Raw genomic sequence first — 18849 nt, forward strand, 5'->3', positions numbered from 1 at the left:
AGACCAGGGAGAAGGCCAGTGTTGAGATACAAATGAGAAGACACAGCCTGACATCGAGCAGTGAAAGAGAAGTGGGTATGAGGGATAGACTCAGGATGCAGGACAGTGATAAATCCTGGCACTGGCTGGATATGTGAAGTAGAAGGAAAGAGAAGGAAGGGGGAAAATCAAGGATGAATGAGATTACTTTGCCTCTCTACTGTGTTGTGTATTTTTCTTTGTTCTTCATTCAAGAGTTCCCTATAAAGCTTAATTAGGCTTTTCTCTCATTAGCCTTTTTTTTTTTTTTGCCAGAACTCTTGGCTGCAAGCAATAGAAACGCAATTAAAAAAAAAGAAGAATCTTGCTGGTTCACTTGTGGAGAGAGCAGGGATGACACTGAGCTACATCTCAGTAGGTCAGACAGTGCCCTTAAAGTCTGGCCTCCCTTCACATCGTCACTCCACTTTCCTTTGGCCTGTACTCAGTCTTTGTGTCTGTGGTGGCAGAGTCAGCTCCAGAAGCTCCAAGCATGTGTCCTGTTCTAACAAGGCCTCATTCCCTCTGGTGTAATAAAAAAAGTTTAAACACAAATCCTGTCGACTGCGTTTGGCCTGGGGAGAATCACACGCACACTGGGATACCAGGTCTGGATCCTCTGGCCACACCCAAAGATGGAATTAGGCTCAGCCCCCCACCCCCACTTCCTGCCCCAAACAGCAAGGACTTGGTGGTAGGGTGGCTCCCAAAGAAAATGAGGGCAGAATCCCTGGGCATAGAAAGCATGGGTACTGAGCAGAGGAAACAGGAGCAGATGTTCTGAGTACTTTGCTTCCCCCCTGGTGTTCCTGAGGAACTGCACAAGAGATACGCCCTTTTGGAGCCTTTAGTTCAAGGAGCAGAGGATGCTTGAATTAATGGAACAAAAAGTGTGTCTTTCTATTCATCATCATTGTCGTAGTCATGTTGAAGAGCAGGTGGTCACTTTTAGTCTGAGCAAGTCTACAGGAGTCAAAGACTATCCAGCTGACTTTGGGAGCACGGCCATTTTCCAGGAGAGTGCCTTCCTCCTAAGGTGCCTGTGTTGCATGGGGGAGGGAGCCTCAGCACCCTGAACGACAACAGCGCCTTCCTGGTGACGCCATGGACTAGCATTAGCAGCATTTGTGGTCAGGTGTTGGGTGTAGAGCCAGTATTCATCAGTGTGCTACAGAAAATGAATGACTCTGTGAAGGGTTTTGACAGCCTGAAGTTCAGCCAAGTAAGATAAGTCTGCCTTATATTGTCTCGTAATAAGACCTGAATTGTGTATTTCTCTTTCTTTCTAAGGTAAAGATTCATAGTGGATTTGCCAGGTGTTGAGAAGAAAGAGGCATACTCACCTGGCAGTGATAGATCTGGCTTACTTTCTGTCTGGTTGATCCATCAGTGCATTGTCCTCATTGCTTCAACTTGGACATAGTTAAAAAATCTACATCTCTTTTATTCCTCTACTCACAAACATTCATCCAGTCAATATTGAGTGGCCTACTGTATTCCCGTTACTAAACCTCTTTGCATGTAAGAGGGCAAGAGCAGGGTCTTCATGTTTGTTTAGGAACAAGTCACGGGGAAGAGCCCTCAGACATGTGTTTATTGGTTCACTTTTGAAAGAGCCTCCCTAAAACAGCAGATGCAGTACTCGTGGCAGTAGAAAGGGCAAGCCAGAGGAAGCACTGCCAGGTGAGAATTAGAAAAGCAGCAGCAGCCATTCTACTTCCTTCTCTGGCCACCTTCTGTCACTCGGACTGTGGTGACAAGAGGCATGTTTCTAGTGGGAGAAGGAGGAACCAATAGTAGCTCCCCAGCTCTGGCACCTTGAGTTCAGACATATCCTCATTTACTCCAAGCTCTTTAAACTGATTTTATCCCCATAGGCTTAGGATTCAAACAATTCATTTTTTTCCATTATACTTTATTGCAGGGCATTTATATAGCTCCCTGTGCTATGCAGTGTCGGACCTTGTTGTTTTTCCTTTATGTATAGCAGTTTGTATCTGCTAATCCCAAACTCTCAGTTTATCCCCCTCACCCCCTTTCCCCTTTGGTAACTGTATGTTTGTTCTCTGTATCTTGAATCTGTTTCTCTTTTGTAAAGAAGTTAATTTGTGTCATATTTTAGGTTCCAGGCATATGTGATATCACATGCTATTTGTCTTTCTCTTTATGACTTACTTCACTTAGTATGATAATCTCTAAATGGATCTAGATGTTGCTGCAAATGCCATTATTTCATTCTTTTTTATGGCTGAGTAATATTCCATTGTAAATAGGTACCACATCTTACCCATTCACCTGTCAGTGGACATTAGATTGCTTCCATGTCTTGGCTATTGTAAATAGTGCTGTTATGAACTTGCGGTGCATATATCTTTTCAAATTAGAGTTTTCTCTAGATATACGCCCAGGAATGGGATTGCTAGATCGTATAGCAGCTCTATATTTTAGTTGCTGAAGAAACCTCCATGCTGTTTTCCATACTGGCCGCATCAATTTACATTCTTACCAACACATATAGAAGGGTTCCCTTTTCTCCACACCCTTCCCAGCATTTGTTATTTGTAGATGTTTTTGTTTTTTTTTTTAATTTAATTTTATTTTTAAACTTTACAATATTGTATTAGTTTTGCCAAATATCGAAATGAATCCGCCACAGGTATACCCGTGTTCCCCATCCTGAACCCTTTACCCTCCTCCCTCCCCTACCCTCCCTCTGGGTCGTCCCAGTGCACCAGCCCCAAGCATCCAGTACCATGCATCGAACCTGGACTGGTGACTCGTTTCATACATGATATTATACATGTTTCAATGCTATTCTCCCAAATCTCCCCACCCTCTTCCTCTCCCTCAGAGTCCATAAGACTGATCTATACATCGGTGTCTCTTTTGCTGTCTCGTACACAGGGTTATTGTTACCATCTTTCTAAATTCCATATATAAGCGTTAGTATACTGTATTGGTGTTTTTCTTTCTGGCTTACTTCACTCTGTATAATAGGTTCCAGTTTCATCCATCTTAATAGAACTGATTAAATGTATTCTTTTTAATGGCTGAGTAATACTCCATTGTGTGTATTTTAAATGATGGCCATTCTGACTTGTGTGAGGTGGTAACTCACTGTGGTTTTGATTTGCATTTCTCTAATAACTAGCAGTGATGAGCGTCTTTTCATGTGCCTTGTTGTTCGGTCCCTCAGTCATTTCCAACTCTTTGCAACCCCATGAACTGCAGCACGCCAGGCCTCCTTGTCCTTCACCATCTCCAGGAGCTTGCTCAAACTCATGTCCATTGAGTCAGTGATGCCATTCAACCGTCTCATCTTCTGTTGTCCCCTTCTCTTGCCTTCAATCTTTTCCAGCATCAGGGTCTTTTCTATTGAGTCAGCTCTTGGCATCAGGTGGCCAAAGTATGTCTTCTTTGGAGAAATGTCTATTTCTCTTCTTTTCTAAATATCTTCTGCCCATTTTTCATTTGGGTTGGTTTTTTGTTGTAGTTGTTATGGAATTGTTTGAGCTGTCTGTATATTTTGTAAATTAAGCCCTTGTCAGTTATGAATATCTTCTCTCATAGGTTGTCTTTCCATTTTGTTAATGGTTTCCTTTGTTGTACAAGCTTGTAAGTTTGACAAACTGACTCAATGGGTATGAATTTGAGCAAATGCCAGGAGATGGTGAAGGACAGGGAAGCCTGGCATGCTGCAGTCCATAAGGTTGCAAAGAATCAGACGTGACTTAGTGACTGAATAACAAATGAGTTTGAGTAGGTCCCATTTGTTTATTTATTTATTTTTGCTTTTATTTCTTTTGCCTTGGAAGGCTGACCTATGAAAACATTTATATGAGAAGAGAGGGTCTCCTGGATGCAAAAATTCATGTCCATTATTGGTTGGTGGTGCACAAATGAGGGGTATCTTACTAGTAACTTCTCGTGGGTGTTACTGAAAGTCCCTATGTTAAGCCTGTTTAAATTCAAATGTGGTGCGCTGCTCACAGATCTGTCTACCGCACCATCCTGGGCACTGCTGCTAGTTCTCTCTGTGCTGTTAGCTTTTGTGAAGGATATTTTTTGAGCATCCCAAAGTGTCTCCAGCTGGTTGTGGTTTTCAGTTACTGCCATACTTGTATTAATTGGAAGTTTATAGAATTACTGTTATGTTTAAATTGGGTGGAAATTCTGTTCTTACATAATGGTTGTGTTGTTGCCATTTTAATTACTCCTTAGCTTCTTTTGAGTTCTTTGTTGATTGCCAAACTTTTTTTTTTCCATTGGACTGGGTGGAGGAGTCGTATGAAGTTGTGATTGAATACAAATCTAGACTAGAAAGCTCTCCCACTTGTTGGCTTTTGTAACTTTTGGAAACTTATTTATCTACATGATGGTATAAAGTGGAGGAAGTAGTAGTACCCCATAAACTTGAGGATGAAATAAAATAATTCATGTAAATGCTGTGTGTGGTGTCTGGCACATAATTGGTGGTGAAAAAGTGTGGTACTGAGTAGTTACTTTTATGTTTGACTGATGTTTTAAAAAACATCGACAACTATTGCTCAGCAAGTTGACTTTAGATGGTCTCCTTTCCTTTAGTCCTTTAATTAGCTTCATTTGGTTAAATTGCATGGCTAATGAGGTCGCTGTCACTGTATCCCTCAAACCACAGACCTGTGCTTAGCCATTTATCCCATAGAGGATAAGTCTGAAGAGAAGGAAAGGGGAAGGGTGGTGATGGCGATGAAAGACCATCTTTACAGAATGCTCTCTATGGGCCATAGAATTTGTATTCTAGCCTCTATGTTAAATGTTTTCTATCTGTTGTCTTATTTAATTTTCACAATGACCCTAAGAGACAGGGAATATTAATGTCCCTCTTTTAGACTAGGTAAGACTGAGGTTTAGAGATGTGAAGTGACTGAACTCTATAGCTGGTAACTGGTAGAGCTGGGCTTTGAACCTAAGCAGCATATGAGCATAAATCTGTCACCCCTGACAGTTTAAAAGAGCAAGCCCTAGTGATGGTGGATCCATTGTGTCACAAGAGAGGAGGGACAAAAATTGTCTCTGATGGTGTAGAGGCAGCTTGGGCAATGTTTGGGAGTATGGGCAGGTAGTTCTGTTTTGTATTTCTCCACATGGACACGTAAGAGGAACCGCCTGATGGGAGGGGTTTAGATGTTCCGAGCTACTTGGAAGAGACCTGAGAAGGACAAAGCTTAAATGTGAATTCACATGCAGCTGAGATGGGAACAGCAATTTTAAGTGAATTTGTCCATGAACCTATTTCTCCAGCACTTTCCTTTTGTGCAGATTTTGATCCAAAATGTGATGTGGCCAAGTGTTAATGCAGCTGTGTGTCAGAGGGAAAAGTGAGATTGCTTTGTCTAATTCTTGCTTTACTTATGCCTTTAATTTATAAGTTAAAAAATTTCTGTGCTTTTCTTGGTAAGGCCTGGATAATGGTGATAAAGGACAGCTGTGAAAAAATTCTGGGAACCCAAAAAACTCTGCTCTCTTAATTCTCTAGGGACACGTAAATTGAATTGGCTCATCATTGAACAGAACTGATTGCAAAATCACGTCTTAATGCAATAGGAGCATATGAAGGCTTTCCTCACCCTCCTTTGATTTAATTAAATTGTATTCCCACTGTAGCTTCTGGGTGAGGTCTCAAAGAATTGCAGTATCCTGTGATTTGTATCAAAGACCTACTTTCCTGCCCTGGTGTTTATCTTCAGAATTGAGCCCTGTGGTTCAAAGAATATGAAGTGTTACTTCTGGGTTAGATGTCAGCTGGTCACATGGGTTAGTGGTGAATGCTTCAGGCTGAAATCAAAAGGCAATTCCCAATTTCATTTTCTGACTCATGGCAAATTCTTTATGCCAGTGACTCACCTTCCCTAGCTGCCCATGATGTCTTATCACCTTCATCATCATCATCATCATCATCATGTCTTATGTATCATGTGGTTAGTTATTAAGAGTTTGGGCTTTGGAGACAGACTGTAGGAGTTCTGTCTGGATTCTGCCCAATTCCAGCTGCCTAACCTTGAGCAAATGACCTAACCTCTCTAATGCCTCCATTTTCTCATCTATATGTCAGGAATAATTAGGTTGGTGTGAGGACTAAACAAGATAATGCATTTTAGAGTGCTCAGAGTGGTGTCTGACATATGATAAGTCTTTTGTCATCATCCTTTGTATTAAATCCATTATTGCTATTGTAATTATTTTATAATGAATCTCAGGTGGACCCTCATAACATAAAGTAAATCTGTAGTTTGTATTCTCTAGAAGTGTACACTTGAAAACAAATATTCAGTGGTATGGATATTTAACAAATCCTCATGTACAGGGAGAAGGCAATGCCACCCCACACCAGTACTCTTGCCTGGAAAATCCCATGGCAGAGGAGCCTGGTGGGCTGTAGTCCATGGGGTCGTGAAGAGTCAGACACGACTGAGCGACTTCACTTTCACTTTCCACTTTCATGCATTGGAGAAGGAAATGGCAAGCCACTCCAGTGTTCTTGCCTGGAGAATCCCAGGGACGGGGGAGCCTGGTGGGCTGCCATCTCTGGGGTCGCACAGAGTCACACACGACTGAAGCGACTTAGCAGCAGCAGCAGCAGCAGCAGGTACAGAGTTCAGCTGAAACTAGTGCATCCCTGAGTGAAAGCACTATGGAAAGCCAGAGGGCCAAAAGAGGCTTAACTATGGGGGCCAGGCTTTAGAGCACTCTGGCTAAGCAGGATGGATGGACTTTAGCTTAAGTTGGGTTGTTGTGTTCGTGTGTTGTGATTCATTCTTCCTTGGAGTCATAACTCAGGAATTGTTGAGTGACTCATGTCACCTTGAATTGGTCCTGGAGAGTTGAATTCTATCCTTTTAAGATATAGTCTCTTAGAGATTTACTTGAAGGCATACGAACCTGAGATAACTCTACTAATCAATCCTAAGGCAGAAGCTGCTGCCAAAGGGACCTTTTAGTTGGGGAAATTGCCCTTGTCTCTGAACCTCAGTCTGGCACTAGTGGGCAACTGTGAGATCTCACGGTTTTCCCAGACAGACTGAGCATTTCTGAAGGGGTGAATTGCATGCCCTTTGCTTCTGCTGGAATGGAAGGTACTTATAAACCATAGGCTACTAGTACAGCTTGGTAGTTGTGTGCATTTGCCACTGCCTAGGAAAGTAAAGGACAATTGGAACCTCCCTGCAGGAGCAAGATAGACCAGTACACCACCTTCCAGCTCTCTGTCCTTGGATAAACTGTGTAACCTCTCTGGCCTCCAGTTACACGTCCATAAGATGCAAACAACACTAGTGGCTAATCCACAAGGTGGTTAAAAAGATTTGATGATGTCATGCATGGCACTTGGTAAGTGCCAGTGAACAAAGCCATTTCCACTTAGCGATGTTCCCATACCACCATCCAGCCTGTGTGATGATGAGGCTGCTTCCCTACCCGGACCTTCCTTGTCGGGCCATGTAGTCATGCTGTTCTGGCAGGCATGGTTTGTTAGCTTCATTTCAAACTCGTTCTCTTTGGTTCATTTACCCAAACCAGACAGAGATTAATGGCCTGCCTTCAAAGTACCAGGCGGCACATGTTCCTGGCACCTTTGGCTCATTGATTGCGACTCTGCAGTTTGGGGAATACCTCAGTGTTCTAGGCAGGGGCCTCCTGAGCCCTAGGAGACATTTAAAGGAAAGTAATTTGGTGCAAATTCACCTCCTAATTAAGGAGGGCTGAAAGCCCTGTTTTGTTTTGCTATTCCTTCTGGCCAGTTAGAAACAGGAGCAGGATTCTCTGGAATAGAATGTGTGAATTTATTGGGAGGAATGAAGTGAGCAGGGATGGCCAGAAAAAGTACTTGCCCAAGCATGGTCTCTTCCCCTGTGTTTGCCTTAGCTACCTGTCCAACTGTAGTGCACGCCATTGACTGTGGGTCTCTGGTCTGACCTGTACCCATTTGGCTCTGCAGGATTGTGTTTCTGCTTCTCTCTTTGCCCCATTCTTATCTCCTCTGGTCTGAGGCCTTTTCATTCATCAGACAGTGGTGCTTGAAATATAGAAACCCCTTTTATCCTCATCTTTCTGACCTTCAGTATGTGCCTGTATCTTTGTACAATCTTTGAGAAATGAATAATAATCATAAAATGGGAGATTTGTCAAATTATCTGTTTGACCATACAAAGACCTTCTTGGCTGACTCCTTCAGGTTATAGATGGGGCAGCTGAGATGCAGAGAGGGTGAGAGACTTACCCAGTGACGCAAGGCAACTGGGGGCCATGTTGGAATTATTGTTTAGCTCTTGACCAGCAGTATCAGTATCAGTCTCACCGATACTTACTAGCAGATAAGAAGCCCCCTTAGGATATCATGGCTCTCTTTTCAGAGTTGCTTGGCTCTGTTTCTCTAAGGGCTAAATAAGTGGTTCTCAACCAACAGTGACCATTACAATCACTGGAAATATCCTTTTTTTTTTTTTTTTTTTTTTGTTATCACCAACTTCATCCTATGCCTTTTCATATCTATAGGATCATAAGCACCAAAGAAAGATTTTGGAGCTATGATTTTTTCCCCCTAAATCAGAGGTTTTATCATCTTACTTAATAATGTCAGCATATCAGGGATTGGCAAACCCTGCCCTGCAGGCCAAATCCAACTGGCTACCTGTTTTTTGTAGCCCATGAGCTCAACATGGTATTTACAAGTGAACATTTGCTATTGACTCAGTGATAGGAAACACTCTGAAATCTATTTAAGCTAAATGCTATCCTCCCTCTATAAAAATTCTGTTTTTCTCATTAGTCTTATCTGTATTTCAGAAAGTTATACTCCTGAGAAAAGATACTCCCAATGGTTGTGATGGCCACTCTTACAGTTGAGAACCAGCTGTATAACCCCTGGAAGAACCAAGCCAAGCATCCCCCAAAAAGACAGCCATGAAACAATGATTGATTTTCCCTGCTAGGAATATTATACCTGTATTTTCAAAACTTACTCTATTTGAATTTTGTCAGGAAAAAATTGTGAAAATTTATGGTCTTTCTTGTTTTTCAAGTCCCTGTATCATCATTGGTTTGGCTTTTGCCTCTTAGCTCACAAAGCCTAGAATGTTTACCATCTAGTCCTTTGCAAGAAAAAGCTTGCCAACTCTTCCAGTGTGTCATTGTCTGTTTTATGTTGGGACGCATTCCCTTTTATGATTTGTATAAATCACTTAAGGATATTTTGTCGTAAAAGTAGTATGTTCTCCTTATAACATTTAAATTCGCAGTAAAAAGTTACTGGTCCCATTCCCCAGTGTTAACACTTAACAGTTTGTAATGTATCTTTGTCCAGACTTTGCCATGCACTAGCTGTGAGACCTTAGTTAACCTCTCTAGCCTCAAATTCTCCATCTGTGTATCAGTGATATTAACAGTTCTTACCCAACAGAATTGTTGCATAGATAATTTGAGATAATTCATGTGAATTGCTTAGCGCAGTTGCCTGCTGTGCAGTTAATGCTTAATGATTTGTAACTAATTAATTTTTTTCTCCCTTTTAGTTTATATACACGTATTAGCTTTTGTTTTTTTTTTTTTAAGGAAGTATATGACTTTTTTTTTTTTTTTTAACAGTAAAGCTCCAGAGATGATTCTCTGAACAGGGAAAGTAAATATTGCTAAGTCTGCTGCTGCTAAGTTGCTTCAGTTGTGTCCGACTCTGTGTGACCCCATAGATGGCAGCCCACCAGGCTCCCCTGTCCCTGGGATTCTCCAGGCAAGAACACTGGAGTGGGTTGCCATTTCCTTCTCCAATGCATGAAAGTGAAAAGTGAAAGGAAAGTTGCTCAGTCGTGTCCAACTCTTAGTGACCCCATGGACTACAGCCCACCAGGCTCCTCTGTCCATAGGATTTTCCAGGCAAGAGTACTGGAGTGGGGTGCCATCGCTTCTCCCGAAGTAAATATTAGGAAGTGAGTAATAATGGAAGAAATTTCCATTTGGGGGCCAGAAATTGCCTTCCATTTTCTAGCACACGGTAGACAAAAGGAGAATGTAATGGTTTTGTATAGTGAACCTGTTGGGTGGTATAAAATGCACACAAGTAAATGTTATTTCTGTTTTCCAGGTCTACAACTCAAACAAAGACAGCCAGAGCGAAGGGAGTAAGTATGTTGCTTAGACACTTTTCCTACAGCTGGGTGTGGGCCTGGGCCTGGTGAAGTTGCCATTCTGGGGAAGAACCACCAGGAGGTGCTGTGGGCACATTGGGTTGGCCCCATTCCCCCAGTGCAGTCTGAGCTGCTTCTGCCCAAATATACCATGTCAGGAGGGTCAATGAGCCTGAGGGGCATGGCTGTGATGACATCTTGCACTGTATAACCCTTCACACTGTGCAAAGAATTTTTATGTACATTATCTCAGTTAATCCTGTGTTGTCTTAAGAATGTAGCTCCAGTCACCACTTAAAAGTCACTTAATCCAATAATACCCAGCTCCCCCAGCACCCTGTCCAGAACTGACTTTGCCTCCCACACAGTCTCGCTCAGAGGCTTGAAGAGGCAAGAACCATCTTAGTGATCACTTAGTAACTAACTCTGTGTTCCTTGTTGCTGCTCTGGAGAGTTATGAGTGGAGACGGTGAACTCTGTAATAATATTCCGTTTTGATGGGAGTGACCCTGGGCAGCCTCTGTAGCATTATACAGCACGTTTCCCCTACCACTGGCTCTGAGTACTCTGGTTAATTGTGGTTTCCAAGGGTACCTGTAACCTTGTAAAGATGATGGGATTAAAATGGAACTGCTTTTGCTAAGTGTTTAGGCTGATTATCTACTTGGTGCATAGGGGAAAAAACACATTCCTTCCACGTTGCTACCAGAGTACAAAGGAAATTCTGTCCCCTTGCCTCAGATTTGCTTTTGTAAAATCCATTTGGAAAAAGATTCCAAGGTAGCCCTCCCATGAATTCTAGTATTGTCAGAAAAGTCAGTAAAACAGTGCCTCTTCTTGTGGACAAAAGGATGAGCCATTTTATGTATGTGTGAAATCCATTATGGAGCAGAGATTTTCCTTCTTTCATTCTTTCCAAAATACAGATTTTTATCAGAAGTTTTAAAATATTAAGTAATTTGGAATGGTTGCTGTTGGTAAGTTCAGAGGCTTTAGGGGAGGAAAACTATTTTTTGTTGTTTCTTTTTTCCCCTCAGGAATTGAACAAGGGAAATTTTTTTTCAAGTAAATATTCAAAGAAACAGGTCATTTTTTCCCCCTCTGTATCAGGTGGGATTGCTTTAGAATATCTGAAATCAACTCTGGCTAACTTGTCCTAAAATAGCCATAGCAAAAACAATATTAAAAACAATGAAGGAATATAGAAGTCCTCAGAGTAATTCAAAGTAAGGTAGGAAGAGCTGAAGAACCAAGGCTTGAAAGCCGGACAGTTCTGGGGACCTGAGAACCAACGGGAAAGGGTCCTCTGGATGATACTTGCAGGATCATAAAGCCCATAGAATTTTTCAGTCCTTGCCTCACTCTTTTGAAGGTCCAGATTCCCAGGAAAGATAGCATCAAGATGGTCTTGCTTTGGCCCACCCAGAGGATAGCAACGCACCTTGATAGATGGTTTCAAAAGTGCTCATAAAATGAGAGCATGGTGGTTTACCTGCAGGGAGATCAGCGAACCCCCGGGACAGGAGAGGGTAGATGCCATGCAGGCTGAAATAGGAGATGCCCACCCCACGGCCCAGCCTACAACCCATGTCTGTTATAAAGGACCTAGAACTGTGGGGGTTGAGACATATATGAATGGAGAACCACCCCTGCTCCCGCCCCCAGACCAGAAGCTGGCCTGTAACTTTTGACCTACAAACCTGCTTGTCTCTCCTTGAGATAAGTGCCAATAGATATGACAGATGACCAGGATTCTGCTGGTGGGCATGCCAGCTGGTTGTACCATTCTGTAAGGCCTTTAGGACATAGGTACCAGAAGCCTTTAAAAAGTAAACATCTTTTGATTGATGTGTACACACTGTTGTATTTAAAATGGGCAACCAACAGATCAGATCAGATCAGATCAATCCCTCAGTCGTGTCTGATTCTTTGTGACCCCATGAATCGCAGTACGCCAGGCCTCCCTGTCCATCACCAACTCCCGGAGTTCACTGAGACTCATGTCCATTGAGTCAGTGAAGCAATCCAGCCATCTCATCCTCTGTCGTCCCCTTCTCCTCCTCCCCCCAATCCCCAGCATCAGAGTCTTTTCCAATGAGTCAACTCTTCGCATGAGGTGGCCAAAGTACTGGAGTTTCAGCTTCAGCATCATTCCTTCCAAAGAAATCCCAGGGCTGATCTCCTTCAGAATGGACTGGTTGGATCTCCTTGCAGTCCAAGGGACTCTCAAGAGTGTTATCCAACACCACAGTTCAAAAGCATCAATTCTTTGGCACTCAGCCTTCTTCACAGTCCAACTCTCACATCCATACATGACCACTGGAAAAACCATAGCCTTGACTAGATGAACCTTTGTTGGCAAAGTAATGTCTCTGCTTTTGAATATGCTATCTAGGTTGGTCATAACTTTCCTTCCAAGGAGTAAGCATCTTTTAATTTCATGGCTGCAGTCACCATCTGCAGTGATTTTGGAGCCCAGAAAAATAAAGTCTGACACTGTTTCCACTGTTTCCCTATCTATTTCCCATGAAGTTGTGGGACCGGATGCCATGATCTTTGTTTTCTGAATTATGAGCTTTAAGCCAACTTTTTCACTCTCCACTTTCACTTTCATCAAGAGGCTTTTGAGTTCCTCTTCACTTTTTGCCATAAGGGTGGTGTCATCTGCATATCTGAGGTTATTGATATTTCTCCCGGCAATCTTGATTCCAGTTTGTGTTTCTTCCAGTCCAGCGTTTCTCATGATGTACTCTGCATATAAGTTAAATAAGCAGGGTGACAATATACGGCCTTGATGAACTCCTTTTCCTATTTGGAACCAGTCCGTTGTTCCATGTCCAGTTCTAACTGTTGCTTCCTGACCTGCATACAAATTTCTCAAGAGGCAGATCAGGTGTTGTGGTATTCCCATCTCTTTAGAATTTTCCACAGTTTATTGTGATCCACACAGTCAAAGGCTTTGGCATAGTCAATAAAGCAGAAATAGATGTTCTGGAACTCTCTTGTTTTTTCCATGATCCAGCGTATGTTGGCAATTTGATCTCTGGTTCCTCTGCCTTTCTAAAACCAGCTTGAACATCAGGAATTTCACAGTTCACATATTGCTGAAGCCTGGCTTGGAGAATTTTGAGCATTACTTTACTAGCGTGTGAGATGAGTGCAACTGTACGGTAGTTTGAGCATTCTTTGGCATTGCCTTTCTTTGGGATTGGAATGAAAACTGACCTTTTCCAGTCCTGTGGCCACTGCTGAGTTTTCCAAATTTGCTGGCATATTGAGTGCAGCACTTTCACAGCATCATCCTTCAGGATTTGGAATAGCTCAACTGGAATTCCATCACCTCCACTAGCTTTGTTCATAGTGAAGCTTTCTAAGGCCCACTTAACTTCACATTCCAGGATGTCTGGCTCTAGGTCAGTGATCACACTATCGTGATTATCTGGGTCATGAAGATCTTTTTTGTACAGTTCTTCTGTGTATTCTTGCCATCTCTTCTTAATATCTTCTGCTTCTGTTAGGTCCATACCATTTCTGTCCTTCGAGCTCATCTTTGCATGAAATGTTCCTTTGGTATCTCTCATTTTCTTGAAGAGATCCCTAGTCTTTCCCATTCTGTTGTTTTCCTCTATTTCTTTGCATTGATCGTTGAAGAAGGCTTTCTTATCTCTTCTTGCTATTCTTTGGAACTCTGCATTCAGATGCTTATATCTTTCCTTTTCTTCTTTGCTTTTCGCTTCTCTTCTTTTCACAGCTATTTGTAAGGCCTTCCCAGACAGCCATTTTGCTTTTTTGCATTTCTTTTCTATGGGAATGGTCTTGATCCCTGTCTCCTGTACAGTGTCACAAACCTCATTCCATAGATCATCAGGCACTCTATCTATCAGATCTAGGCCCTTAAATCTATTTCTCACTTCCACTGTATAATCATAAAGGATTTGATTTAGGTCATACCTGAATGGTCTAGTGGTTTTCCCTACTTTTTTCAATTTCAGTCTGAATTTGGCAATAAGGAGTTCATGGTCAGAGCCACAGTCAGCTCCTGATCTTGTTTTTGCTGACTGTATAGAGCTTCTCCATCTTTGGCTGCAAAGAATATAATCAATCTGATTTCGGTGTTGACCATCTGGTGATGTCCATGTGTAGAGTCTTCTCTTGTGTTGTTGGAAGAGGGTGTTTGTTATGACCAGTGCATTTTCTTGGCAAAATTCTATTAGTCTTTGCCCTGCTTCATTCCGTATTCCAAGGCCAAATTTGCCTGTTACTCCAGGTGTTTCTTGACTTCCTGCTTTTGCATTCCAGTCCCCTATAATGAAAAGGACATCTTTTTTGGGTGTTAGTTCTAAAAGGTCTTGTAGGTCTTCATAGAACCGTTCAACTTCAGCTTCTTCAGTGTTACTGGTTGGGGCATAGACTTGTATTACTGTGATATTGAATGGTTTGCCTTGGAAACGAACAGAGATCATTCTGTCGTTTTTGAGATTGCATCCAAGTACTGCATTTCAGACTCTTTTGTTGACCATGATGGCCACTCCATTTCTTCTGAGGGATTCCTGCCCGCAGTAGTAGATATAATGGTCATCTGAGTTAAATTCACCCATTCCAGTCCATTTCAGTTCGCTGATTCCTAGAATGTCGACATTCACTCTTGCCATCTCTTGTTTGACCACTTCCAATTTGCCTTGATTCATGGACCTGACATTCCAGGTTCCTATGCAATATTGCTCTTGACAGCATCGGACCTTGCTTCTATCACCAGTCACATCCACAGCTGGGTATTGTTTTTGCTTTGGCTCCATCCCTTCATTTTTTCTGGAGTTATTTCTCAGAGGGCAAACACACTGAAACCATACTCACAGAAAACTAGTCAATCTAATCACACTAGGACCACAGCCTTGTCTAACTCAATGAAACTAAGCCATGCCTGTGAGGCAACCCAAGACGGGCGGGTCATGGTGGAGAGATCTGACAGAATGTGGTCCACTGGAGAAGGGAATGGCAAACCACTTCAGTATTCTTGCCTTGAGAACCCCATGAACAGTATGAACAGTATGAAAAGGGCAACCAACAAGAACCTACTATATAGCACAGGGAACTCTGCTTAATATTATATAACAACCTAAATGGTAAAAGAGTTTGGAAAAGAATTCAAACATCTCCTGCATTGGCAAGTGGGTTCTTTACCAGTAGCACCACCTAGGAAGCCCAAAGAATATATGCTGAAAAAGAATGGACGCATGTATATGTATAACTTAACCCTTTACTGTAAACCTCAGCACTGTACTATGCAGTGTACTCCCCAGGACACAGTTTACTGTACAAACTAACATGGCATTGTTAATCGACTATGTGCTGTGCTGTGCTTAGTCACTCAGTCGTGTCTGACTCTTTGCGACCCCATGAAGTATAGCCTGCCAGGCTCCTCTGTCCATGGAAATTCTCCAGGCAAGAATGCTGCAGTGGGTTGCCATGCCCTCCTCCAGGGGATCTTCTTAACCCAGGGGTTGAACCCAGGTCTCCCACATTGCAGGCGGATTCTTTACCATTTGAGCCACCAGAGAAGCCCTGCTGCTGCTGCTGCTAAGTCGCTTCAGTCGTGTCCGACTGTGTGCGACCCCATAGACGGCAGCCCACCAGGCTTCCCGTCCCTGGGATTCTCCAGGCAAGAGTACTGGAGTGGGTTGCCATTTCCTTCTCCAATGCGTGAAAGTGAAGTCGCTCGGTCGTGTCCGACTCTTAGCGACCCTGTGAACTGCAGCCCACCAGTCTCCTCCATCCATGGGATTTTCCAGGCAAGAGTACTGGAGTGGGATGCCATTGCTTTCTCTGAGAGAAGCCTTATACCCCAATATAAAATAAGTTAAAAAGAAAAAGAAAAACTCACCAAGTATTAATAATAATAAAAAAAAAAGTAAATATCGTTTGACCTAGTGATTTGTCCTAAAGAATAGATCGGAGCACAAAGATGTTTCTGTTAAAAAAAAAAAAAATTCACCAGAGCATTGATAATAATAGGTGAAGAACTAGAAACAATCCAAATGTTCAGTAGAAAGTTTATTAAAAGTATCATAGAATACTATGTAGCCTTTAAAAAGAATGAGAGACCATATGTAAAATAGATAGCCAACGGGAATTTGCTGTATGGCTCAGGAAACTCAAACAGGGTCTCTGTATCAACCTAGAGGGGTGAAGGGTGGAATGGGGAAGGAGATGGGAGGGAGGTTCAGAAGGGAGGGGATATATGTATACCTATGACTGATTCATGTTGAAGTTTGACAGAAAACAGCAAAATTCTATAAAGCAATTATCATTCAATAAAAAAATAAAATTAAAAACAAACATTTAAACCCCCCCAAAAAAGAAAAAGAATGAGAGAGATCTTGATATATTTGCAGAAGCAGTGTCCCCATATACTGTTCATTGAGCTTTTGAAAATTCAGATCATGGAATGGTGCATTTATTAAAATTATTTGACTTGTCTAGATATATTGATAGAAAAAAAGTCTGGAAATACATTTGTCAGCAAGCTGTTACTCAGGATAGAGGATGCTGCTGCTGCATCTGAAGTTGCTTCAGTCGTGTCCGACTCTGTGCAACCCCATAAACTGCAGCCCACCAGGATTCTCCATCCCTGGGATTCTCCAGGCAAGAACACTGGAGTGGGTTGCCATTTCCTTCTCCAGTTCATGAAAGTGAAAAGTGAAAGTGAAGTCACTCAGTCGTGTCCAACTCTTAGTGACCCTCTGGACTGTAGCCTACCAGGCTTCTCCATCCATGGGATTTTCCAGGCAAGAGTACTAGAGTGGGGTGCCATTGCCTTCTCTGCAGGATAGAGGATAGGTTACTACAAGATGCTGACCTTCTACTTTAAATATTCTTTAGACTTTCAATTGTCAACAGAGGGTATATGTTTTATAATAATAGCTATTAATAGGTAGCATTTATCAGTTGCTTACAGTTTTTCACCGTTTTTTATGCACATTAGCTCATTTAATGCTCACAGTGCTGGGTGAGGTAGGTGCTCTTGACCTACTTTGTAGATTAGGAAGTTGAGGTTGGTAAACTCGGGAGATGTAATTTAATCTGAGTGCTGTCTGACTCTAATGTCTTTGCTGTTAACCACAAAAGATTTTCTACCTCCCTAGGAAAAGGGCAATGCAGAAAGTTCCATTTTGGGAAACACAGACACTTGAACATTTTGCTTTTGGCATCCTGTCACCCACAGGGCACAGAGAGTTGGCTGCCTCGAGTCTCTGATGATTCCTCAGTTGCTTACCCTTTCATTTAGGAAGTGGGAGAGAAAAAGATATTAAACATATTGACCACTTTTTCAGGAGCACTTTTCACAGAAACTATTTTTCTAGGGTATTGCTATCCTAAGAGATGTTCTGTTCATTAATTTCCAAGCTGGCAAAACCAGAGGAGTGTTCTGGACTGGTGCTTTCTCCCGTCCTTTGACATTAGGATCCCCTCTTCCCATCACACAGGCCTTGGCCTCACCTCGCCTCGCCTCCTCTCCAGAGTGCTGTCCCTTTCTTTTTCCTCCTGGCAGTAATTTGCAGCTTCACTGCACACCCACTATAGCACTCATCGCCACAGGAAGCACTATTGCCCAGGGTCTGGTTGTTCTGCAAGTGTTTATAGGACCATCAAAACTTTTTTAAAGGAAAAAAGTCAGTCTGACAGGAGTTTAAGAGCTGGACATCGTGCTTTTCACCTCTGATAGCCAACTTCCAAATGTCTAGTATTTTCCTTTATAGAATATATTTTGGTGGGAGTTTGAGTGCCAACATTTTAATCACAGAACCAGAATGTTTGAAGAGACAGGTAGCAAAAGGGAATTCCTTTGGGGACAGGGCTGAATTTGTTGCTTTTTCTCTTGAAGTTTCTCTCAGGCCTTACTGTGTCTGTGGGATATAAAACAGGGCCATACATAATGTCTGGCAGCTGCTGGTACTTTCCAGGTGGCCCGGTGCCAGGGAGAGGTTGCCAGCAGACAAATATATGCACCTTTCTTTGCAGAGCCTTTCCCCCCTCCTCTTTCTTCTCTTTTTGGATCTCAGGTACAGAGAGAACGATTTAATCATTCTCCCAGATTTGTCGTGCATGACCCCTCCCTCCCTCCCTCCCTTCCTTCCCTCCTCCCTTCCCTCCTTCGTGTGTTCACTCACTCATTCCCTTGGAATTCTTTTCCCACCTCCTATTCCTGTCCTCCCTCACACTGTTCTATTGTATATCTTTAAAGTGTATTCTTGGACAGTCAGTCTCTTACCTACCTGTGTTTTAAGTTATACAAGCGTTTGTTGTGTTCTGTTTCCTGCCCTGCTCCTCCAGTGTTGTGTTGGGAGCCGCTCATATTCCTCTGTGTACTTACAGTGGCTTCTGTCTGCTGCATGCTCCACAGTGTGTAGCACTGGGCAGAGATGCCCTCCCACTCTTCATCACCATTACCGTACCGCAGTGGACATCTTCGTACAGGTCCCCTTGTGTGAGAATCTCCTTGGGGTTTACCCTCCCGGAGAGTTGCTGGTCAGTCAGAGGGTGTGTGTGTGTGTACTTGGTTTGAAGGAAGGCTCTCACCTTTGTGACCTAGAGTAAGTAGCCTGTTCACAGTTCCCCCAGCCCAGTGTTTCCATTTCCTCATTCCTGTCAGCTATTGCCATTATATTCAGCTTTG

General features: G+C 42.6%; 1 protein-coding gene across 4 annotated transcripts in view; it reads left to right on the forward strand.

Annotated features, from left to right (window-relative positions):
- The window catches only part of ARHGAP26 (Rho GTPase activating protein 26), a 473350-nt gene that overhangs the window by 252046 nt on the left and 202455 nt on the right, over nucleotides 1-18849 (forward strand). For all 4 annotated transcript variants that reach the window (XM_019965158.2, XM_070792123.1, XM_019965159.2 and 1 more), the window contains exon 12: nucleotides 10133-10169. In XM_019965158.2, the coding sequence (XP_019820717.1) occupies nucleotides 10133-10169 (37 nt within the window). The remainder of the gene's footprint in view (nucleotides 1-10132; nucleotides 10170-18849) is intronic.

The sequence above is a fragment of the Bos indicus genome, chromosome 7, assembly GCF_029378745.1.
Source record: "Bos indicus isolate NIAB-ARS_2022 breed Sahiwal x Tharparkar chromosome 7, NIAB-ARS_B.indTharparkar_mat_pri_1.0, whole genome shotgun sequence".
NCBI classification, from domain to species: Eukaryota; Metazoa; Chordata; class Mammalia; order Artiodactyla; family Bovidae; genus Bos; species Bos indicus.